The 26084-nt window shown below is 41.8% G+C and overlaps 1 protein-coding gene across 1 annotated transcript in view; it reads left to right on the top strand.

Moving 5' to 3' along the window:
* Positions 1 to 26084, top strand: part of baiap3 (BAI1 associated protein 3) — a 69356-nt gene that overhangs the window by 40583 nt on the left and 2689 nt on the right. Inside the window, exons 17-31 of the mRNA XM_060840980.1 lie at positions 519 to 575; positions 1325 to 1422; positions 3525 to 3576; positions 4107 to 4258; positions 8655 to 8778; positions 9068 to 9211; positions 10672 to 10749; positions 12319 to 12534; positions 12833 to 12901; positions 13435 to 13514; positions 17029 to 17137; positions 18454 to 18525; positions 19331 to 19414; positions 19960 to 20080; positions 20638 to 20761. Coding sequence (XP_060696963.1) covers positions 519 to 575; positions 1325 to 1422; positions 3525 to 3576; positions 4107 to 4258; positions 8655 to 8778; positions 9068 to 9211; positions 10672 to 10749; positions 12319 to 12534; positions 12833 to 12901; positions 13435 to 13514; positions 17029 to 17137; positions 18454 to 18525; positions 19331 to 19414; positions 19960 to 20080; positions 20638 to 20761 — 1580 coding nt within the window. The remainder of the gene's footprint in view (positions 1 to 518; positions 576 to 1324; positions 1423 to 3524; positions 3577 to 4106; positions 4259 to 8654; positions 8779 to 9067; positions 9212 to 10671; positions 10750 to 12318; positions 12535 to 12832; positions 12902 to 13434; positions 13515 to 17028; positions 17138 to 18453; positions 18526 to 19330; positions 19415 to 19959; positions 20081 to 20637; positions 20762 to 26084) is intronic.

The raw sequence follows: 26084 nt of genomic DNA, 5'->3' as shown, positions 1-26084 counted from the left end.
TACTGAACAGGAACATAGAAGCAAGATTGGGCCATTCAGTCCCTGAAACCTACTCCGCCATTCTAGATCACAGCTGATCATCTACCTCTACACCAAATTCCTGCACTCTTCCCCATGTCCATGAATATCATTATTAGCTAGAAATCTATCAATCTCTTTTTTGAACTTAATACAAATCTTCCATTACCTTCTGGAGTAGAGTTCAAAAGATTCACCAGTCTTAGAGTAAAGTTCTTCGTCATCTCAGCGCAGATGATTTATCCTTTATTCTGAGACTGCCTCCTCTGGTTCTTGACCCACAGCTAGGGAAAACATCTTTATGGTATCTACTTTTTTATCCCTTTAAGAATTTTGTATGTTTCTATGTGATTGCCTCTTATTTCATTTTAGAGGAATGACATTATTTTAAGAGGCATTGTGTCAAGCAGCTTTGCATCAAAAGACATTCTGTTGAGTAGCATTGTGGTTTGATATTTCAATGTGTGATATTGTGTTGATTTTCACTGTTACTGTTACAGAAATTCACATTTGATTGGTATAAGAAAATGTGTGACACCTTCAAACCAAACCTTAAGGTATATGTGACTGAATAATGTAATCTGTGCAGATTAGCAGAAGTATTTGACTTTGCCATATTAGCATTGTTCTTGCTGTCTGTCTTGTTCATTACTGAGTTCATGATCCATTGTGCAATGTAATCAATGTGAAAACAAGCAACACTCAGTTCTCAAGCTGAGTCACAAATCAGCTGAACTGAGCTGAATAGTTATAGGAGCAATTGCCTGTTTATGAGTAACGAAAGAGAAAATTATTTTATGTTTCTCTTCATGATTAAAATGATTTGGGAGGGGATATGGTTAGTGAAAAGTTGTGTTTTGGAATGTTGTTTAAAGTAGTAGATGAGGTGCCAATCAGGCAGGCTGCTTTGTCCTGTTATGGTAAGTTGGGTTTGGGGATGTTGTTAAAGTTGAGCTGGGTTTGAGGGAGATTTGTGATGATGAGTTGGATTGGGGAGTATTGTCAATGATGTGTTGACTTTGTGTGAGGGGAGTACAGAGACTGTATAAGGTAAACTGAGTTTAGGCAATGTGTTGAATTCAGATTCACTGTTGATGCATATTTGGGTTTAGGGGTTTTATTGACAATGAGTTGGGTTTGGGTGGGTTTGTTGACAGTGAGTTGGGTTCGGAGACTTTGATGGTCAGTTAAGTCTCTGAGGGAGGTGTTGTTAACAATGAGTTGGGATTTAGATATTGTTGACCATGAATTGGGTTTGGTAATGAGAAGTTATCATAACTGATCTCAGGCTGACTTTACTTTGCAGTCTGGACTGACTAAGCAGATGAGACTGGTACAACTAGTCGATGCAGTTTGTACAGAGCTACATAAAGATCAAGAAAAATACAACCAAATATTTGTCAGGTATTTGACTTTTTTTTGATCTTACATTTTACTAATACAGTTATTTTGTTCAAGTAGTTTAAGGATATTGGTGCTGGTGAATAAAACTTTTCACTGCTCTGGAAATCAAATCTTCAATAATATTCCCAGGGCAGGTACAGGAAGAGACGAACACAGAGTATAGCTAGCTCAGCATTGTCCAATCAAACACTCTGGGTCAGTTACAGTAAAGCACCTCTATACATTTGCTTATAAAATGTTTCATGAGATCTATCACCACTCACTATGTTTTTAAAACACTTTTCCAATGGATGTAGTATCGCTAGCATGGCCAGCATTTATTTCCTAATTGCTCTTGAGAAGGTTACAGTTAGTCACCTTCTTAAAATACTGTGGTCTGTTAGAGTTATACAAACCCACAGTGATGTTACAAAGTCGGTTCCAGAATTTTGATTTAGTAAGAGTGAATGACTGGTGATAACATGTCAAGTCAGAGTGGTGTATAGCTTAGAGGGAATCTACAGATGTGCTTTTCCCTTGCATCTACTACCTTTGTCCTTCTAGATGGTTTAGCAAGTTCCTGTAGATTGGCAGCAGTGTGTACAATGTGTTTCCAATGGTGGAGGGAGTGAATGTTTAAACTGGTGGATGGGGTGCCAATCAAGCACGCTGCTTTGTTCTCACTGGGGTAGTCTACTGGAAATCAAACCTATTATTTCTGGAATCATCATACAAGACAAAGATTGTAAACAGCATGTGGAATTCCCTAATTTATCTGTCTTTTAGATCCACATCTAGAGAAAGTATAGACCAAGTTTTCTGACCTTAACAAGAATGACAATTTATTGCAAATAAATAGATTCTAGGCAAACAATTATAAAACATCAGCATATATCTCTACTAATTGAAACTCCAACCCCTTTAAATTCCCTTTCCACGTGCATACAGACAGACACAGACAGAAACAAAAATATTGAAGGAGATTTAAAAAATCAGGCAGTTCAGTGGTCCCTGTCTGCAGGGTTTATAGAGACTATCCTTTCATCAATCAGAATACTGCTTCTTGATGTTCCTTCTCCAGATACTTCCACTTGTTTACAGGAAGCACAGGGTGACCAATTCCCACTTACAAACGTCTTTGATATACCAATTAAAGTTATAGCTTACAGGGACTGGAAAGGGAAATGAACTGGTTATCTTCAGATTTGGATGCTTTTTACTGTAGAGAGAAGAGACAGCTCTGCCTTTGCAAAGATCTGGTTGTTTTTGCCAAAACATTCATACCTCCAAGCTGTTCTGGTACTCAGAAGCTAATTGCCTAATTGTTGGCAGGTAGAAGGCAACCTTCATCGATTATGGTCACCAGTCCATTGACCTATTAGCTACTTGTTGCCAGCTTAGCTTCAGTTATATACATCCCTTGATCTGTCTGCAAATTAGGCTTTTGCTACTGCTTGAACAGCAGCTGTGTAAATGAGTGTCAGGTTACTCACTTTCAAGAAGTGCAGCAATCCTTTCACTTTCCTTGATATTTGAAACAGTTATCAATCCAAACTTGGATGTTGTCCAGGTCTTGCTGCATATGCATGCAGGCTGCCTCAGTATCTGAAGAGTCATGAATGGTGCTGAAATTGTTCAATCATCAGTAAACATGCCCACTTAAGGAGGGAAATCATTGATGAAGCTGCTGAAAATTATTGGTGCTAGGGCACTGTCCTGAGGAAACGTTTTCTGAGGTACACAAGATCTGGGTTGCTCACTCACTTACTTGATAACCCCAACGGGAGTCATCATTCAGGTTTATGTGCATTTCAAAATTTGTAACTCATTGCAGGGGACAGAAGTGGAAATGTGAGAAGGTTGACAGGGCTGAGCTTGCCTTTGTGGAAGATTGATCAAGCCTTTGGTTGTACAAATTCTTGTGTTTTTGTCATGAAAAGTTGAGCTCAATGTTAAGTATCCTGCCACCCCACCATCACCCTCCTACCTAACATCTTGCAATGAGGTGGTGTAAGTCAAAGGGCCATATCAGTATATTCTGTCGGTTGTATTCCTGTTGTGTGTTGTCACTTCACTGAGCAGTTGCTTTTCACCCACTTGGAATGATTTCTGTCTTTTTCCAGTGTTTTGCAGATTGATTATTTCAGCATCACCTACCAACAGCTGGAGAAACTGGTAAGGAGATTATTTGTTTGACTCTTTAAGAGTGAGTTATCAGAGCACCCTCCCTGCCAAAGACAAATGCCAAAGACTCAATTCCAAAAACATCAAGCCTCCTTTATTTTTGAGAATCTCCAAATCCCCTTCAATCTCACCAAGTGTATAAAACTCTAACCCCTGAGGATAAGCCTGTGCTGCCTCCTCGCCCAACCCCTTTGCCTCAACCTCATGCTCATTGTGCAGCCAAATCTGGAATTCATTGTGTGCTGACTCAGGGCAATAATCATGTTCAACAGCTCCTCCTGGAAAATGGGGACTGCTCCCCCTCATCAACCTTTGAATGACCAGCTTCATTGCAGCACCTCATCATAACCTCTTAGTTGCTGATAAGTGTCTCCCTCATTGCAGAGTCCTCAATGTGATGGGAGGAGCGAAGTCAAGGCTGTATGTAGGATTACCTGCTTATCATGGAGCTAATTGGAATTGCCTTTTCCCCCTCTCCTGAACCCTTACACTGTTTCCTTAAGACTATCTGCTTCGTGCAGGTCGCAGATGATATTCTCACGCTGATGGAGGAACTGGGGACAACCATGGAACAGGAGAGGTCAAGAATGACACAGGAGATGGGGGAGACTCTATTTGAGCTGTATCTGTCACTCAAAGAGCTGAAACGATTCAAGGAATACCTTCAATTAAAGTGAGTCAACAGAAGCTAGAACTACTCACCCTAAAGTAGCCCCAGGGGATAGAGTTGGAAATCAGACACTGAGGAGGAATTATTGGGAGTGACCGGTGAAGTTGAAACAATGGGTTATGTAGCAAGGGAGAGAGGGATGGAGACGATAAGAAATTAAGACAGTTCTGGTGCATAGTGGCAGTTACTTCAATCTCAGAATTCAAGAGTTAGGACTGGAGAAATTTGAAGGTGTGGATAGGGCTGGGTGGTGACTTGAGCAATTCTCTGTAAAAAGACTTGGATTCTGAAAACAACCTCCTCGATTGTCCCGAGCAAAGAACAGAATTTTAAAGCACAAAAAGCGGCCACTCAATCCATTATGTCTTTATTTGGTAGAGTTGTTTAGAGCCAATCATCCCTTTCCATTACATTTGTTCAGATGATGCCAACTTTGACAAAGGGGCCTCTAAATAGCCACCTTCTTCCTCAACTGAGGATTCCCCAGCACAGTATTTGACAGGGCCCTCAGCGGGTGTGACGTATTTCCTGCACTTCATCCCTTAGCTCCTCTGTTCCCTCCCATAACAGTGACAGGGTTGCCCATGTCCTCAATACCATTCCACTAGCATTCACACCCAGAGGATCATTAGCTGCCATTTCCACAAACTCCAGCAGGATATCACCACTAGACACATATTCCCCTCCCTTCCTTGTCACCCTTTCACAAGGAACGTTCTCTCCAGGACACCCTATTCCACTCCTCCTTCACTCCCAATAACCCCCACAGGCCCATGGCACTTTCCCCTACTTGTTTAATTTCTTCCTCCTCCGTATCTAAAGGCCCGGACATACCTGCCAGGTGAAACAGTGCTTTACCTGCAATACACTCAATCTACTTTATTGCATTCGCTGCTCACAATGTGTTCTCCTTTGACTGCTTTGCAAAACACCTGCATTCTGTCTGCAAAAAGGCCCTGAACTTCCATTTGCTTGATGCTTCAACACATCACCCTGTTCTCTGGCCTACATCTCAGTCTCAAGCTTGCTGCAACATTCCAGCAAAGCCTAGCACAAACTGGAAGATAAGCACTCATTTTCCACTTAGGAACTCTCCTGCCTTCTGAACTCTACATCGAGTTCAACAATGGTTAGGACTTAAGACACCTTCTCCTTTACCCCAACCCCTACCAGGTCGTGTTATCATATGGTCTGCACCTCATAGTCCCACAACCCCGCACCGCCCGTTTCTACCTCCTGCCCAAAATCCACAAACCTGACTGCCACGGCCGACCCATTGTCTCAGCCTGCTCCTGTCCCACTGAACTCATCTCCGCGTACCTCGACATGGTTCTGTCCCCTTTAGTCCAAGAACTCCCCACCTACGTTCGGGACACCACCCACGCCCTCCACCTCCTCCATGATTTTCGCTTCCCCGGTCCCCAACGCCTTATCTTCACGATGGACATCCAGTCCCTGTACACCTCCATCCCCCATCACGAAGGACTCAAAGCCCTCCGCTTCTTCCTTTCCCGCCGCACCAACCAGTACCCTTCCACTGACACCCTCCTTCGACTGACTGAACTGGTCCTCACCCTGAATAACTTCTCTTTCCAATCCTCCCACTTCCTCCAAACTAAAGGAGTTGCCATGGGCACCCGCATGGGCCCCAGTTATGCTTGTCTCTTCGTAGGATATGTGGAACAGTCCATCTTCCGCAACTACACTGGCACCACCCCCCACCTGTTCCTCCGCTACATCGATGACTGTATCGGCGCTGCTTCGTGCTCCCATGAGGAGGTTGAACAGTTCATCAACTTTACCAACACCTTCCATCCTGACCTCAAATTCACCTGGACTGTCTCAGACTCCTCACTCCCCTTCCTAGACCTTTCCATTTCTATCTCGGGTGACCGACTCAACACAGACATCTACTATAAACCGACTGACTCCCACAGCTACCTGGACTACACCTCCTCCCACCCTGCCCCCTGTAAAAATGCCATCCCATATTCCCAATTCCTTCGTCTCCGCCGCATCTGCTCCCAGGAGGACCAGTTCCAATACCGTACAGCCCAGATGGCCTCCTTCTTCAAGGACTGCAGATTCCCCCCAGACGTGATCGACGATGCCCTCCACCGCATCTCCTCCACTTCCCGCTCCTCCGCCCTTGAGCCCCGCCCCTCCAACTGCCACCAAGACAGAACCCCACTGGTTCTCACCTACCACCCCACCAACCTCCGTATACAGCGTATCATCCGCCGTCATTTCCGCCACCTCCAAACGGACCCCACCACCAGGGATATATTTCCCTCCCCTCCCCTATCAGCGTTCCGCAAAGACCACTCCCTTCGTGACTCCCTCGTCAGGTCCACACACCCCCACCAACCCAACCTCCACTCCCGGCACCTTCCCCTGCAACCGCAGGAAATGTAAAACTTGCGCCCACACCTCCTCCTTTACGTCTCTCCAAGGCCCCAAGGGATCCTTCCATATCCGCCACAAATTCACCTGCTCCTCCACACACATCATCTATTGCATCCGCTGCACCCGATGTGGCCTCCTCTATATTGGGGAGACGGGCCGCCTACTTGCGGAACGCTTCAGGGAACACCTCTGGGACACCCGGACCAACCAACCCAACCACCCCGTGGCTCAACACTTTAACTCTCCCTCCCACTCCACCGAGGACATGCAGGTCCTTGGACTCCTCCATCGGCAGAACATAACAACCCAATGGTTGGAGGAAGAGCGCCTCATCTTCCGCCTGGGAACCCTCCAACCACAAGGGATGAACTCAGATTTCTCCAGTTTCCACATTTCCCCTCCCCCCACCTTGTCTCAGTTGGTTCCCTCGAACTCAGCACCGCCCTCCTAACCTGCAATCTTCTTCCTGACCTCTCCACCCCCACCCCACTCCAGCCTATCACCCTCACCTTGACCTCCTTCCACCTATCACATCTCCATCACCCCTCCTCCAAGTCCCTCCTCCCTACCTTTTATCTTAGCCTGCCTGACACACTCTCCTCATTCCTGATGAAGGGCTCTGGCCCGAAACGTCGAATTTCCTGTTCCTTGGATGCTGCCTGACCTGTTGTGCTTTGACCAGCAACACATTTTCAGCTGCTATTACACACAACCTATTGTAAGCCATGATTTGGAGGAACTGGTGTTGGACTGGGGTGGACAAAGTTAAAAATCACACAACACCAGGTTGCAGTCCAATAGGTTTATTTGGAAGCATTAGCTTTTGGAGCATTGCTCCTTCATCAGGTGGTTGATAAAGGTTCATTTAATCGCCTGATAAAGGAGCAATGCTCTGAAAGCTAGTGTTTCCAAATAAACCTGTTGGACTATAACCTGGTGTTGTGTGATTTTTAACATTATTAGCCACTAAATGTCGCCATTAGTAGCTATTCATTCTCCCGGCCCGATCATTATCCACTCCTTTGTCTGTCCAATTGTCCTTCTCTCTTCTTGGGCTCTATCTCCATCTATTGTTTACTCCTTACCCCTTTCCCCTACCCTATCCTCTACATAAAAATCAACAAGGATCACAGGATCTGAAACAGTAACTCTGATTTCTCTTCACAGATGCTCCCAGACCTGTTGATCTTTTCCAGCAATTCCTGTTTATATTGATTTTCAGCATCCGCAGTTCTTTCGGTTTTTATCTCACTCCTTTTTGCTTTTCCCTATAGCCCTGTATTATTTTTTCTTGCAAGTATTTATCCAATATCTTTCTGAGTGTAACAATCAAATTTGCATCAATCATCTCTTCAGGCAATGCATTCCAGATCAGAACAATTCACTGTGTAAAGCAATAATTTTTCTGAGAAACATAAAATAGTTACAGGAGTAAGCTATTTGACCCTTTGAGCTTGCCCCACCATTCAACATGATTACAGTTGATCACCCAACTCAGTATTCTGTTCTTGCTTTCACCCTACATCATCCTTTGATTGCTTTCACCTGAGGAACTAAATCCATCTCCTGCCTGAAAACGTTGAATGTTTTGGCCTCAACTACTTTCTATGGCAGAGAATTCCACAGGCTCCCTATTCTCTGGGTGAAGAAATTTCCCCGCATCTCTGTCCTAAATGGCCTACCTCTCCAGGGACTTCAGTACAAAATTTAGGCTGAAAGTCCAATGCTGAGGGAGGGCACGTTGCATTTTTTGAGCAGATACTAAATGCAGGCTCTGTTTTCCTTTATAATAATAGGGATTGGTCTAACACAGGATTCCATTGAGCACAGAATGATCTAGCACAATGGATTTCATAAAACAAGGAATGGTCTGACACAGTGGATTCTTTGAGCAGTGAGTGGTCTAACACATTGGATCCTATAGCCAGGGAGTGGTCTAACACACCTGAGCCCCTTGCAACTCTAAATCTGTTTTGTTTCCCATCCTCTCCAGAGACTCGCAACTTCTGGCACTCACAAATTTCCACGATTGGTTTCAGATGTCCATTAACAAGTGGCTCCAAATTGTTTATGAGAAGTCTTGTGAACGTATTACGAGGGCAGTGTCAGTGGATCAGGTAAATGACCTGAGCAATCTCTGTTGCTGGTTAAGCATGTTCACATGCTGCAGGCGTATTCATCATGATGTCCTCTTCTATTTAGGCTAGTCAGTAACTGTATCTATATTGTCAGTAATTGGTACAGAGAAGGAATGAGGCAGAATACTTGAGTTAATTTTACTCAAGAAAGTGTCTTGTAATTAAATGTGTGGGGAGGTTTTACAGGGGATGTTGAGTGATCTTTTCTCAGAATGGTATCTCTGAGTTAACAATGGTGGTGAATATTTGTGCATTTTTTTACCTCCAGTTTGAACCTGTTGACACATTGTCCAAACACAGCAGCTCAGCTGTCGATGTAGTGACTTGCTTCACTCAAATCAAGAGCTTTTGGTTGCAGCTGGCCTGGCCTGACCCAATGGGGGCATTTGTCTTTGTAACAAAAATTACTGATGTGAGTATCAGCATAATCCTCACAATTACTGCAGGTTTCTGGAATTATATAGTTCCTCAATGCAGCCTCAGCAAGTGTATTGGCCCTGTTCTCATCTTATTTCCATGATCACTGTGGTCAATGAAAAGGCTTGTGAATGAGTGGAAATCAGAGGGCAGGCATTGAGCTTCTGGCTAGAGAGCTAGATTAACACAGAGCATGGAAACAGACCCTTCAGTCCAACTAGTCTATGTCCACCATGTTTCCAAACTAAACTGGTCTCACTTACTTGTGCTTGCCATATCTCCTCCACACCTTTTCTAGTCATGTACTTATCCAAATGTCTTTTAAATGTTGTAACTGTACCTGCATCAACAACTTTTTCTTGTAGTTCATTCCACATATGAACCACTGTCTATGTTTAAGATAAAAGTTGCCCCTTATGTTCTTTTTAAATATTTCTCCTCTCACCTGTAAATTATGTCCCCTTGTTTTAAATTCCGCCACCCTAGGGAAAAGACCATTGCTATTCAACTTATCTATGCGCCTCATGATTTTATAAACCTCTATAAGGTCACCACTCAACTTTCCACTCTTGAGTGAAAGAAGTCCCAGCCTATCTAGCCGATCTTTATAACTCAAATCCTCCAGTCCAAGAAAAATCGTAGTAAAGCTTTTCGGAACTCTCTCCAATTTAATAATATCTTTCCAATAGCAGGGTGACCAGACTGTACACAGTACTTTAGAAGAGGCCTCACCAATATCCTTACAACCTCAACATAACATCCCAACTCCGATATTCAAAGATCTGAGCAATGAAGACAAGCGGGCTAAATGCCTTCTTAACTACCTGTCTACCTGGGACACAAATTTCAAAAAACTATGTACCTGAACCCACAGATGTCTCTGTACACCAACACTAACAAGGACTCTACCATTAATTGTATAAGTCCTTCCCTTGTTTGATTTATTAAAATGCAATACCTCACATTTATCCAAATTAAACTCCATCTGCCACTCCTCAGTCCACTAACCCAATTGACCAAGATCTCTTTCTAATTTTAGACAACCTTCTTCACTGCCCACCATACCACAACATAGTTCCAGAATGTATCACTCTCAGACCTTAAGGATGGTGTATGGCCACTTTTCATTTCAATTGGTCTTGTGTGAACATCTGTTCCATTCTCATTTCATGGCTCTTTTGTGCCCCTCACCCCTGGATACTTGGCGTGAGGTTAACCTGCATGGAACCTTCATTTAAATTTGTCTTTTCCTCCAACATAAAGTGGAACAGGATATTTTCAGTCTTAGATGCACTATATTTAGCCAAATTATGTGAATGTTCAATTTATTAAAAATTCAGATTGTGTGATGAGTATGTGTATCGTTGGCACTGCAGGAGTAATTGCAGTATCCAGTTTAAATGTTCTTCAGTTTTTATTCCCAGGACCAATAGATATTTTAATGGTTTCTTGTAGGATATTTGTAATGCAGCTGTGATGTACTCAGAAAAGGTGAGACAAAAAGCAGACAGTCAAAAGAAAATTACGCAACAGGTGAGTCCTGAGGAATCTCGTGAACTGTAGATGACCACAGCCAATTGTGGTCACAGAATCCAGATAGATTCCCATTGTGTTAAACTTCTCTCTGTTCACTCCTATTGTACAGAATTCCAGTGCACCGAATCTCTTCCTATTCAGTCCTAATATGAAGTATTCCAATGAACTAAATATCTTCCCATTCATTTATATATAGTTCCTGTATGCCAAATATCATTCTATTTACTCTCATTGAAAGTCCCAAAGTACCAACTCTAAAGTGTGCATGTTTTGTCATGGACTGGTTCTGTGAGCAGAACTAATCTGATTGACAAGCTTGATTTTCATCAGATAGATAGAATTCCAGGGCAGGCTGGTCTGAAGGTCTGATCTATAACCCCATGGAGAGAGGGGCTATGCTCCTGGGAGTGGTTTGATCTCAGACCTAACTGGAGGTTCTGATCCAGTGCAAGTCGAATCCCAGCGCAAGGGTGGTCTAAATTTCAAACTCGAGGGTTTATGTTCAATGAGGAGCCAGGAGTAAGCATTTTAATCTGCAAAAAGTACTGTTATAGGCACTAGTCTTCATTTTAAGGCTGGCCTCAGCCCCCTTCAATTGCTGGGCTTCCTGAGACCTGGGAAGTGGAACCAGGATTAAACCTGTAAGACAGAGGCTGCCACTTGCATTAAGCTATTCAGATTTATAATTTGTCTCCCCAGAAAGAACAGCCATTGTTCCCTTCTCCTGCCTCCGCTGCTAAACTTGGACATCAGCAAAATGAATTCTCAGATTTTCTTGGATGTTAAAATTCAACATCACATGTCAACAGTACTTTGATCAGAGAACAGTTTTTTACTCCATCTTTCAAGTGTTATTTGAAAGCATCCTTTAAGTATTGGATAAGCATTTGTTTAGCTGCCAGATTAAGTTGTGGTAGACAAAGCAGGAGGCCTGGAAGAACACAAGCCAGGCAGCATCGGGGGTAGAGAAGTCAATATTTCAGGTATAACCCTTTTTCAGGACTGGAGATGGGTGCAGCTGCAGAAAAAGTGGAGGGAGTATAGTGAGGTAGGGATAGGTGAACACAGGTTGAAGGTTGGAGGAACAACACCTCATCTTCTGCCTGGGCAATCTACAGCTGGGAGGACTCAACATTAGTTCTCCAATTTCAAATAACCTCCCTTCCCGTTCCCTGACCCCCTTCCAACCCCTCCCACCTCCTCTCCCTTCCAAGGTTAATAAATTATATGGAACACTGCAGTTCTGCCCGTTGGTACATGAGGAATGAGACTGAACAAGATTCGCTGCCATCAGTATTAAGGTTAGACTAAAAACTGGCAATTCCATTCCATCACCATCAAAGGGAGGGTAAAAAAAAGTCACTGCAGACATAGTCCCTGCCAGGTGTCTCTAAGGTTCTTCACATCCCTTGGAAAATTGACATGAATGGCATCATTTCAGATATTCCAAAGTCACGCCTGTGACAAAACTCATGTTCATTTCACCAATTCTGATCAATAATGTTGTCTAACATCATTGCTCTTGCTCTCCCATCCTGTAATGGTGGTTTTCCTTCTACCCCTCAGCTGTGCATTGCCTTGAATAACATTCAGCATGTACACTCATACACCTGGAATCTGCCGAAGGAATTAGACTGGCAGGGAGTGGAAGCTTCCATGGAGCAGCTCTGTGGGCTGGAAGGGAAGCAGCAGGTACAGAGAGCCCTGGGCACCCAACTACAAAGCATTGACGCAGGCATGCAGAGGCAGTCTAATTATATGATCAACCAGCTCGTCGAAAAGGTAATTACAACGTCTACTGATGGGTTAGTGCACAGCAATGGACTACGAGTTCCGTCTGAATTGGAAAACCTCTGGGCAAGACTGGTATTAATTGGGGGGGATAAAGTTATCTGTTTTCTCTGACGGAGATCAGTTTGCTTCAGTAGGATTCAGCTTGTTCCAGGAATGGCCCTGCATCTACACAACTCAATGATGTGAATGATTTTCAGGAGGTTGGAAGCACACTGGTAGCAAACGTATGCAATTCCAAGCCTCCAGTCTAATACAATGCTGTTTCCTGGGTTTGGCTTTTTTACAGATGGTCACTGACTTGCGAAAATACATTCAGCACATCAGTCTATCACCAGACTCCATCCAGCCTGATGAGGTAGGTGTCTTGGAGAAGGTTTTGTACAAGGATTTAGGAATCATCACAACAGACACTCTCTCTACCACTTGGTACTGAGAAGGATCAAATCTGTAGCAAGATCTCAGTGAATTTAAACTGTGCAAGGCTAGAGATGAATAACTAGGACAGCTCTGGGTTTGATCTACGACCTGTATTGATCTCATAAGAAGTCAAAGGATCTCCGTTTCCCTGGGCCCAAAGGGCAGAATGGCACATGATTCTAATGGGATTTGCTAATGTGTTTGTCATTTTTGTATGAGAATATCACGGTGATACCTGTACTCTTGAATAGCTGTGTTGCATATGGTTACACCTACATGTAAAACGTATGTGACCAGTTGAATTGAGACATGTGATACCATTTGCTGAAATGGTACAATGTTCCAGGATTAGACAATACCTCCAGGGAGGAATGACACAGATTGGGAACATTCTTAGAAATATTTTTACAAGGAAACCTTTTTTGACAGTGTATACACATCTGTTTAATAACAACTGTTTCTGTGTTGCAGGCTGTCTCTCCTCTTATGAAATTCTTAGATGACAATTTAATAATCCTGAGTGAATGGCTTGTGATGGAGAATCTCAGAAAGTAAGTCAGGACAAGTCAAAGTTCACCGAAATTCAATCTAGCGACAGAAATATGGATAAAGTGCAAAAGAAGTCTCTGGCTTCAAATGGAACTAAGATTACAGATCTACTAAGATTACACAAGTAGACCTGACGTAGTCGAGAGTTGCATGGTATAATTGAATATGATCAACATCTCATTTGGCCTTAAGTTCTGTCTCTTGTAGAACTTGTGCTAAACTCCAACCTGGACTGAAAGACTCCTCACTTGGCTTGTGTTTTAGCTGTATGTACCCAGCACTGCACTCACCCTGAAAATATTTGATGCAATAGTGTAGAGTTAGCTTTATTCTTAAACTAATTTGTGCTTTACCTGTCTAGAAGTATCTGAATTACTAATTTAGAGAAAGAGCTTTACACTGTATCTAACTCTTGCCGTATTTGCCTTGGGGGTATTTAATTGGACAATGTAGAGGTAGCCTTACCCCATACCTAAACTTTGATGTACAAATATCATTAACTCTCCTCAAAAATAAAAAAAAACCCTGAACTCACTTTCATTCTCCTATCTCAGCTCCAACTTCCGTCTTTTTTTAAAGAATTCCATGCACAGGTCCTGCCAGTTAGGTTTCCATCCCTACCAACATTTACCAGAATTGCTCTTACGCAAGTCATGATAATATCTTATGTATCAGTGACAAAGGTAAATTATCCCTCCTCACCCTCATCACCTTTTCTGCAGCCTTTGAAACAGCTGGCAACAGCAGTTCCTCTTATGGTCGTCTAACTGGGTAACGCTGCTTTCACATGCTTCCATTCTTAGCCACCTAATTGTAACTTGTAATAGTTTCTCATTCTGTTCTTGCACTGTTATGTCTGGTGTCCCTCAAAAATCAATCCATAGCTCCCTCCTATTTCTCATCTACATGCAGCCCCTCAACACCATCATCAGAAAAGTGTTGGATTTGACTTTCATGTTAACAACACCCAGTTATATCTTGCGAGCAGATCAAATGAGCTGCTCAACTTATCACATCTCTTATCTGACACAAGTAGTGGATGAGCATAAATTCCTCAAATTAAATACTGGGATGACCAAAGCTGTTGTTTGCTTCAAACTCTATTCTTTCACTACTTACTCCTTCCCTCTCTCTGACCACTGTCAAAGCTGAGCCAGACTGTTTGCAAACATGGCACCCTATTTTTGTTCCTGGGTAGAAACACAGAAATGGGATGTTTAGTAGCAAGGTGACCCTGAAACAGGAGCAGAAGCTGTTGGCTGTGCCTCCGTATACTGGCGCTGTACTTCATTTTAATGGAAAAAAGAATGAAACCACAACATCCCTCCTGCTCTCTTCCTCAAATTCCCTCTCTTCCCCATTTCCATCCATTGCCATCCATTCCATACTTCATGATATTCTGTGCCCTCGACACATTCCCCAGCCGATCATACCTCCAAACCCTCTGTGCCTCTACACCTTCCAAATTTACTTTCATATTCTCAATGCCCCTGTGTTCACCATCCTGACTCTATATAACCCTAATGGTAAGCTGCACCCCTGTATTCACAATTTTGGCCCTTGAAGATCTAATGCTAACTTAGTGCCAACTCATGCAAGCCCATATCCTCCAACTACCTTTTGCTCTTTCACCAACCATGGCAACTCACCTAGTATCCATCATGGGCACACCTTAAGACTCATGCACAGAGGATAAAAATTAAATTTCTAAGTGTGTATTACAGGTTCCACTTTACTGAAAAAAACACTCATTCGTAAGAACACATTTAATACTTTTACGTTTCTTCACCTCAATAAAGCCTTGTAAAAACAAATGTTTCATTCAAATTGCAAAAAACTATGGTATTCAAAGTTAAAAATCACACAACACCACATTATAGTCCAACAGGTTTAATTGGAAGCACACTAGCTTTCGATTTTTAATTTTGTACACCCCAGTCCAACACCGGCATCTCCAAACCGTGGTATTCAAAGGTTCACATCTGCAAAACCACTTGAAATTGAAGACATCCCACTGTAATAATTAATCCTTGTAAAGTCAGTAATGCAGCACAAATCCAGTAATGGAAACCTCAGGCTTCTGATAGTTCCCTTGATCATTGTCTGGCAGTTTTATACATTTCTTTTACCAGTTTGAGAAGTCTTTGATGGCTTGAAATATGTTTACTGGTTTAACAGTTCCAAAGGGTTTATGGACCTTTTTAGGCAGACTCATCTACTACTATTAGCAATCCCAAAGGGTAACCATTACAAACCACCTCCCCTCCCCCAAGTGTACCTAACCACATCAAAGGATACCTGAAATCACCTCCTCACCCCAAGGTATCCTGGGACCATATCTACAGGAATATTTCAGCTCTGAAAAGGGATAACCTGAATAACCAATATAAATTTATTGAAAAAGACCTGCTTTCATTTGTTTTGCTCTGCATAGTCTTATTCCATACAGCGAGGATAACAACAAGAGATTTGAATAGAGAGTGATGATCATTTAAAATGGCCAGCTGTTTCAGTGAACCATGTCTCTAGTGACTTGGATACAAATCATCTTTGCGAAAGGTGTAAATGGTGCATTTGGAGATGGGATTTCCGCTTGTCAGGGATATTTGCAGGAGGTAAGAGGCTTTCAGTTGTGATGACCATCTGAGTCTTGGTGTCACATTTGACCCCTGAGATAAGCTTCCAGCAATGTGAATGTGTCCTCACTACACTGCCAATTTCTACCTCTGCATCATCAGTGGACCATATCCTGGTCTCAGCTCATCTGCTGCTAAATTTTCGCCCTTTGTTAACCTTAGACTTGACCATTCCAGTGCATTCCCAAACAGCCTCTCCAATTCTATCCTCCTAAAGTTATTCAGAACTTTGCTTAGTCCTAATATAAACATAAAATTCTGTAAATTCTCAGCATTCCCTAGCAGCATCTGTAGAGGGAGAAACATGAGATTGTGATCTTTAATTAGAACTCCATTGTATTCTTTAGCCATCTACCTTAGTATCATCTTATACATTCAGTCAGATTTTTCCTTTCAACATTTCTGTGAAGTATTGCAGGATGTAAATATCAAGATAGTGTATAAATATGTGATGTACCTTCCCAGCGAATATTTGATGGGTCAGCTTAGAGGAAAACATACACCATGTCTAACTCAAGTTGTATCTCCCTGGGAGCGTTTAACGGCACAGTATATAGCTAGCTTTCCTTTGCATCCATAATGCACATGTCTCAGGAATATTTATTGGAACAGCATAGAGGGAGATTGACCTTGTCTTTAATTTAAGCTGCTCCTTTGCTTAAGGTTTCTGATTGAGTCTGTGGAGAAGCTTAAGACTCATGCTGAACCTGGTTTGTGACTGTTGCATAAAGTGTTAGCATTGCAGGCATCTTCAAGGGAAGAGAATTCTTTTTGATAATTTCAGAATTAAAATTGCATTATGTGTCACCTTACTCTTGCAACTCAGTGTCCACATTCTCACCCGACTTCACTTGCAATAATTCTTCTATTTTTCCTCAAGGATACTGAGTGCATTGTGGACACTCTTGTTGGATTTGATCACTGAGGCATTGGCTATAAATACTGGAATGTCTACTGAATTCTACGAGCGATTTCACTTCACTCTGGAGGTTAGAACAAAGGGGCAAAGGGCATGGTTACCAGTCACCAAATCATAACACTTTGTGCTCATAATTCCAATGTATTGCCTGATTTAATTCATTCTATCACATCCTACAATAAAAGCAAAATACTGTAGATGCAGGCGATCTGTTACAAAAACAGAGAATGTTGGAGAAATTCATCAGGTCTGGCAGGATCTGTGGAGAGAGAAACAGAGTTAATGTTTTGAGTCTGGTATGACTCTTCTTCAAAAGTGAAACATTAACTCAGTTTCTCTCTCCACAGATGTTGCCAGATCTGCTGAGATTTTCCAGCATTCACTATCTCTAGCACATCCTATTCCTGTCTCCATTTGTGGAGACTTAACATTAAACACTGGAGAAGAACAATTTAAATATAATTGGTGATCTCCCCATCAGTAATCTCTTTCTTCTTGTGCAGACTCTTCCAGACTCCTATGTCATGTCTCCCTGTGAGAGGCCTCGCAATCTCCTCATGCAGCATTCAATCCCATATCTTCATCCTCACTTAACATGTTGCTGCTTTATCGAGAAGCCTTCTCACACATAAATTCCATCACTGACCATTGGTGTAACCCAAAGGAAGTTGGTTGTGCTAGTTAAGTCATCATTTAGCTAGTTACCCATTATTCTGCTGATGCTTTCCATTTGATTTTGTGGCTTATGTCCTATTCTACCAAATCCTCAGAAACCACAAAACGTAAAGCAAAACTTTGCACGTTGAGAAATAAGATAATTTATATTGATACAATCCTACATCAAGGTTTCCATTCTCCTATTCCCAGTCTCTCCTTTTCTATATAAGGAGTGCTTGCAGAGCCGTGATATGTTGTCATTTACCCTAAACATCTCAAAGATCTTTCCTGCTGTTCAACAGGGCATATGTTGAGTAACTAATAGTCCTTTTGGGCCTTAACACCAATTTGAACTTGTTTTAACATCCACGGGATCTTGAAAGCACAACACTTGCTCAGACTTACTATAGACTAGTATCAGCTTAGACTATAGGCTTAATTGGGGCAGGAGTGTCACCAACTAAGTTAAAGAGAGTGGCTCAGGAAACAATCAAGAGCCCAGACCCTCCAGCAAAGCATTTAAAATTTGCACTATTGAAGCTTGTTCTTAACTTCTTACATTTACTGAATGAGTTGATTAAAGTTTCCAAGGAGTCAAAGGCATTAGGTTCCTCTAAATAATTTGATCACAACTTCAGTAGTAGTCTCCAACTGCTGTGTAAACTGGTTGTTGTGATGTGATGTTTGGGTACTTTGCATTTCTAGAATGTTGAATTTGTCTCTTTTTAGGCTCTTGTGGTGTTTTTCCATGCAGAAGGACAGGGATTGCCACTTGACAGCCTGCAAAATGATAAATATAAGGTAAAAAGAACTGATTTCACACTCAGCACTAACCGATCTCTGGGATCTCCTAGAAAGTATTTAACCAAAATCTGAAAAATTAGGGGGACATCAAATGAAATGTTCAATTTTACCAAGGTGAACAGCAAAAGATTATTTTCAGTGAGTCATTAGCAAGAGGAACCTCAGGATTTGTGCTGGAAGTGTAAGTCTTTAACAGGAAGGATGACTGGAATAGGGAGCCATTCCGACCATATGCTGGAAGCTGAGCCAGTCGCAGAGGTAATCAGAGAATCACTCCCCAGAGGAAAAATATTAAGGTATTAGGAGAAAAGACTGAGAAACAGGACCATAGTACAGAGCCCTGATGTGAAGGAAGAACCAGTGTTGGTACACTGGGCCAAACAATCTCTTCTGTGCTGAAATTTCTGCTATGTCACTAGGTTTAAGAAAGCATCATTCTGTTCCTCCTAATGGCCCTCTTTAATATTTTCCCACTCTCCTTTGCTCCTTCTCCCTTTGATTCTTTCTCCTCTTCCTACGCAACAGGTTGCAGAATTTTCTTGGTGTCTCACCCATTAGAACTTCTTTTCCAAATCCCACTGGTTTCTTAGTCAAGGTTTTGAGGTTGTCATTAAACTTCTGCCCCTGCTTGGCATCTGCATCAGTGCTCTGAAGTACTTCACAATGTAAACAAAGACAAGGTGCTATACATTAGTGTACGATCTTGAATATTTATGGGTCTTCTTATCAAAGCATTGTAGTACTTTGGAATTCTGTGTAGCAGACAGTGTAAACCCTATCTTTTTGATGATTGATTTCACAGGCTTTGAAGGAAGAGCTGCGTCTAAATAAATGCTCAACGCAAGAGCTGGTTGAATACTCTTACCAGGCCAAAATCCGCCAACAGGTACTGTGTCCACTGTAACCAATTCCAAATAACAATGTTCACTTGTTTGTTTCTGGTGAATGTTATGTTGATCATTATTAGTTCCGGGAAATGGATAGCCTCATTTCAGGAAAATAATTTCAGCAAACACTACCAGTGCATGTACACCATGGGTTAGATATAAAGTTGCCTCCACACTGTCCTATCAAATACCATTTGGGCTGGCATAGCACAGGTTAGATATTAAGTAAAGTTCCCTCCAATTATTCAAGCCTGATACCTTTAGTCCCACCACCAGTTGTGTTCCATGCTCTGCACATTGTACAATTTTCCTATTTATTACAGCAATCATCCTGAGCCTTTCTGAGCATGTTTAGCTGTGAGTTGAAGTTGATTTTTTTTTTCTCTGTTCACTGTGTGCCACAGCAAGATGGACTGTAGAATTTGGAGATATGGATTTAATAAGCCAAAGTTACAGATATACATCATGAATTCCTGAACTTGGGAAAAAGATGAGGATAATAATAAATTCACTTTATTCAAGGTAACTGTGCTTTCAATCTCAGAAATCCACTGATCCAGGCCTGTATGGGATGCTGTGCATCAAATGTCACTATGAAGCTGCTGAATCCAAACTATGCATAGAGGTCTTACATGCTACAAACCTGATTGCCTTGGATGCAAATGGTGAGACTGCAATATTTACCGGCTCCTGCACTTCATCTGTCGCGTGCTATATCCAAATCAGATTTAAAATAAAGTTAGCATCAGTACAGAAATACACAGATTAATGTGTTGCACTTTAAACATTATAAAATGAAGAGATGAATGTGTATAAAGGTTTAATCAAAGAAAGGGAAAGGGAGTATAAAAGAATTAGACTTATGTAGTCACTCAGTACTATTTGTGGGACCTTGCTATGCTCAATTTAACTGCTTTGGAGTGCTTTGCTGGAGTCTAGGAACCACAAATTCTGTCATAGTACATTGGACCCCAACATAAATATTCACACAAGGCTCCTGTTAATTTTAGGATTGCTCATATTGAGTTGTATGATCAAGTTAAAACCATAGAATATGATTGTAAACTGCACGTCTCAAATATATACTGAAGAACTGTCCACACATATGGCAAGCTACAGCATTAAATTCTACAATTCCCTCAGTTATCTGCAGTCTGTTCTTGGTTAGGATGAAGTGAATTATGTTAGGAGCTCACCAATTTTTAAAATTCTGTGTTAACAGGTCTCAGTGACCCTTTTGTCATCATCAAACTTGCTCCGCTCCACTTCTTCCCAGGGTCAAAGAGTCAGCAAACACAAGTCAAGAATAAAACGCTACACCCGATCTTCGATGAACTGTTCATCTTGTCAGTACTTTTGTTTCATTACCTGAATGCTGAATTTATTGCCTAGCAAACATTCCCTGATTTAATTCCCTCCTGATATTCTTTATATATCTTCATTTTTTATTACTAAAGTATTTTGGGGATATTTCACAATTTGGCAGGTGCTGGTATGGTGGTAATGTGATTGCACTAGTAATTCTGAAGTCCAAATTAATGCATTTAAAGAAGTTCAATCCCATCACAATGGAATTTAAAATTAATAAATTCTGAAATAGGAAGCTAGTGTCAGCAATATTGACCATGAAACTACCAGACCATCATAAAAATCCATCTGGTTCACTAAGATCTTTTAGGGAGTGAAATCTGATGTCCTTACCTAGTCTGGCCTATATGTAGCTGCAGATCCAAAGCAATGTGGTCAATTCTTAAATGTCCTCCAAAATGGCCCAGGAAGCTGTGGTTGCATCAAACTGCTATGGACAAGTTTAAAACGAAAGCAAATCGACCACCTGGCATTACTCTCAGCACTGGAAATCGCAAAGGAGTTCTGTGCTGAATCAGTCCAACCAAGTTCTCGTCATTGACATCTGGCGGCTTGTGCCAAAATTGGGAGAGCTGGCTACAGTCTAGTAAAGAAGTAGCTTGACACAATCATACTCACCAAATAATGTACACCAGTCTCTTAAGGTATCAGTACAGGTGAACAAAGTGGTTAAGGAAGTCTAGGATATACTTGACTTTATTAGTAGTGATATTTTATTTAAGAGCAGGGAGGTTATGCTGGAAATATTTAGATCATTGGTCAGGCCACAACTACATTATTGTGCACACATTATGAGGATGTGATTGCAGTGGAGAGGGTGCAGTGGAGATTTACCAGGATGCTGCCTGGATTGGAGAGTTTTAGTTACAAAAAAGGATTTGGTTTTCCTTACAGAACACGAGACTGAGAAGAGACATGACTGAGATGTATAAAGTTATGAAGGGCATTAATAAGATAGACAGCAAGAAACTTCTCCCCTTGGTGGAGGGATCAATGACCAGGGGGCATAGAATGAGGGTAAGAGCAGGTTCAGAGAGGATATGAGGAAATATTTTTTCACCCAGAGGGTGATGGGAATCTGGAACTCACTGTCCTGTAAGAATAATAGAGATGGAAACTTTCAACATTTAAGAAGGATTTAGATGTGCATTTGCAATGCCAAGGCATAGAAGAATATAAGGCAAGAGCTGAAAAATGGGATTTGAATAATTAGATGGGTATTTTTGACTGCACCAGATGTGATGGGCCAAAGGATCTTTTATTATGCTGTAGATCTCTATGACTCTATAAATCATAGTTAACAGCCAATGTTCCAGACAACTCCATCAGCGTCCTTGGTATGTCAAGTTTCACCAACAGGACAAACTCTCAAGGTTGGTGGCAAATTCGAATACATTCATATGCGAATCCTCAACATTTACTATGGATCCCATGAAATTTCATGGCATTGTGTTAAATATGAGCAAAGACTCCTCCTGCTGATTGTCAGGAAAAGTCAAAATGAACATAGGCCCCTTAGGAAAAGGATCTGCGGAGTTATGGGGAAAAAGGAGTTAACTGATATTTTGCATCAGTCTTCATGGTGGAAGATACTTCAAATATTAAGGAATATGGGGAAAGCATTAAGTTCAATCACTATCACTAAAGAAGTAGTATTATATAAACCAATGGGGCTAAAGGCTGATCAGTCTCTTGGCCCTTGTGGCTTGTGCCTGGGGGCACTGAAAGAAGCATCTATAGAGATTGTGGATGCATTGGTTGTAATTTTCCAAAAACCCTTGGATTATGGAGAGGTAATGGAGGATTAGAAAGCTGCCAATGTGACACTCCTATTCAAAAAGGGAGGGAATCGAAAAGCAGGTAACTTTATTACAATTTTAATTTGATTTGTTATTCACATGTACCAAGATACAGTGAAAAGTATTGTTTTGCGTACTATCCAGACAAATTATACCTCACATAAGTACAACAGGGTAATACAACAGATTAGTCTGACATCTATTGTTGGAAAAATTTGGGAATCAATTACTAAGGAATTCATTACAGAACATTTTGAAAATCAGAATCTAATTGCGCAGAGATGGTATGGCTTCATGAAAGGAAAACTCTCTGATGAATTTATTAGAGTTTTTCGAGGAAGTCTCAACCAGTGTGGACAGAGGAGAACCAATAGATGTGCTATATTTGGACTTCCAGAAGGAGTTTGACAAGATACCATCAAAAAGTTGTCATAAAATAAGTCTGGGGAGGTTGAGGTAGTGTATTAGTGTGGATAGAGAATTGGCTTAGAGGCAGGAAACAGCAAATGAGGAAAAAGAGTTCTTTTTCAAGTTAGTAACCTGTAACCAGTGGGGTTTCATAGAGTTTAGTGCTGAGATTGCAACTGTTTACAATATATATTAATGACTTGAAGGAAGTGAAGGTACTGCAGCGAAATTTGCAGACAACACAAAAATAGGTGGAAAATTGCAAATGAGATATAAATAGATATTGATTGTTTAACTAAATGGGCAAAGAGTTGACAAATGGAATATAATGTGGGAAAATGTGAAGTTGTTCATTTTGGAAGGGAGAACAAAAGAACAGTATTATTTAACTGGATAAAAGTTGCAGAAAGCAGAAACACAATGGAACTTAGAGTCATAGAGATGTACAGCATGGAAACAGACCCTTTGATCCAACTGGTCCTTGCTGACCAGATGTGCTAAATTAATCTAGTCCCTCTAACCCTTTCTATTCATGTATCCATTCAGATGCTTTTTAAATGTTATAATTGTACCAACCTCCACCAATTCCTCTGGCAACTCATTCATACATGCACCACCCTCTGCACGAAGAAGTTGCCCCTTAGGTCCCTTTTAAACATTTCCCCCCTCACCCTAAACCTATGCCCTCTAGTTCTGGACTCCCCCAACGCAGGGAAAAGACTTTGTCTATTTACCTTATCCATGCCTCCTTGTTCACAAAAACAGAAAACTAGTACGCAGATAATCAGGAAGGCTAATGGAACATTGGCCCTTATTTCTAGAGTAAGGAAGTCTGAATGCAACTGGACATGGTGCTGGTGAGACCACATCTGAGTACTGTGAGCAGTTTTATTTTCCTTATTTGAGGAAAGATATCATTACATTGGATGTGTTTCAGATAAGGTTGACTAGAATGATCCCAGGTAGGGAGGGATTGTCTTATAAACAAAGGCTAAACAGGTTGGAACTCACTGGAGTTTAGAAGATTAAGATGTGATTTCACTGAAACATATGGGATTCTTAAAGGGCTTGACAGGATAAATGCTGAGAGGATGTTTCCCCTAATGGGAGAGTTGAGGAAAAGGGCATAGTCTCAGAACTAAGACTGTGATGAGGAGTTGAGAGTCTTTGGAACTCCTTGCCACAAAGAGTTCTGGGGACATAATCCTTGTGATTTGTTTGATTTATTGTTGTCACATAAACCAAGACACAGTGAAAAGTGTTGCTTTGCATGGCTGTGCCATGCAAAGTGCATCAGGGCAGCAGAACAGAGTGCAGAATACTGTGTCACAGCTGCTGAGAAAGAAATCAACATTAACATTTGAAAGGTCCACTCTAAAGCCTGATAACAGCAGAGAAGAAGCTGTTCTTGGAACTGTTCGTATGTGTATTCAAACTTTTTTATCTTCTGCCCGACAGAAGATAACCGGGGTGGGAGGGATCTTTGTGTCGGTTGCTTTCCTGAGGCAGCGGAAAGTACAGCTGGAGTCAGTGGATGGAAGGCGGGTTTGCATGATGGACTAGGCTGTGCTCACAAATCTCTGTAGTTTGTTGGGATCTTGGAAAGAACAGTTGCCAAACCAGTGATACATCCAGATAGGATGGTTTTTGTGGTGCATCAATAAAAATTGGTAAGAGTCCTTGTGGGCATGCTGAATTTTCTTAGCTTCTTGAAGAAGTAGACATTGTTATGCTTTCTTGACCATCAAGTCGATGTGGGTAACTCCCAGGAGCTTGACGCTCTTGACCATCTCCATCTTAGCACCATTGATGCTGACAGGGATGCCTTTACTCTGCTTTCTGATGTCAATGACCAGCTCCTTCATTTTGCTAGTATTGGTGAAGAGATTGTTGTCTTCACATCATGTCGCTAATCACTCAATCTCTTTCCTGTGTTCGGTCTTATTGTTTGAGAGCTGACCTACAATGGTGGTGGTGTCAGCAAACTAGTGAATGGAGGTGGGGCAGAATTTGGCCACGTATTCATGAGTGTATAAGGAGTATCATAGGAGGCTTAGTATGCAGCCTTGCGGGACACTGGTTTTGAAGATTATTGTGGAGGAGGTGTTATGACCTATCCTTACTGATTGTGGTCTGCGGGTCAGGAAGTTGAGGCTCCAGTTACAGAGGGGGAAGCCAAGACCAGGGTCTTGGAGTTTAGAGGTGAGTTTGTTTGGAATTATGATGTCAAAGGCAGAACTGCAGTCAATACGTAGGAGAAAGTGAGGACTGCAGATGCTGTAGATCAGAGTAGAGAAGTGTGGCACTGGAAAAGCACAGCAAGTCACACAGCATCTGAGGAGCAGAAGAGTTGATGTTTTGGGCATAAGCCCTTCATCAGAAATGTTTCATTCCTGATGAAGGGCTTATGCCCAAAATGCCAACTTTCCTGCTCCTTGGATGCCACATGACCTCCTGTGCTTTTTCAGCACCACACTTTTCATCAATAAGTAGGAACCTTACGTAGGCACCTTTACTATCCAGATGCTCCAGGGATGAGTGATGGGGCAAGGAGATGACAACTGCTGTGGACCTGCTATGCTGGGAATCAAAATGCAAAGGATCTGGAAAATTTGGTAGACTAGAGTTGATGTGAGCCACTAATAACCTCTTGAAGCACTTCATAATTATGTAGGTCAGAGCGATTGGGCAGTAGTCATGGAGGCACGCTGAATGATTTTTCTTTGGCACTGGGATGATGATGGTCTTCTTGAAGCAGGTGGGGACTTCAGATCATAGTAAGGAGAGGTTAAAGATGTCTGCAAATACTCCCATGCAGGATCTGAATGCATGGCTGGAGACTCCACGCAAATCAGTCACTTTCCATAGGTTCACTCTCAAGAAGGCCAGTCCGTGGCAGTGATCGTGCAGCCAAGGCTGATGGGTCAGATCATACAATGTCGCTGACATTCTGTTCAAAGTGATCATAGAATGCATTGAGCTCATCAGGATACTGTTGCCAGCAATCCTGTTAATTTTTTTTGTAGCCTGTTATATTATGTAAGCCTTACCACAAATGATGAGTGTCCATGTGGTTGATCAGGGTCTCAAACTT

Source organism: Hemiscyllium ocellatum, chromosome 20, assembly GCF_020745735.1.
Source record: "Hemiscyllium ocellatum isolate sHemOce1 chromosome 20, sHemOce1.pat.X.cur, whole genome shotgun sequence".
Classification (NCBI taxonomy): Eukaryota; Metazoa; Chordata; class Chondrichthyes; order Orectolobiformes; family Hemiscylliidae; genus Hemiscyllium; species Hemiscyllium ocellatum.
This window is presented reverse-complemented; position numbering and strand designations above follow the sequence as displayed.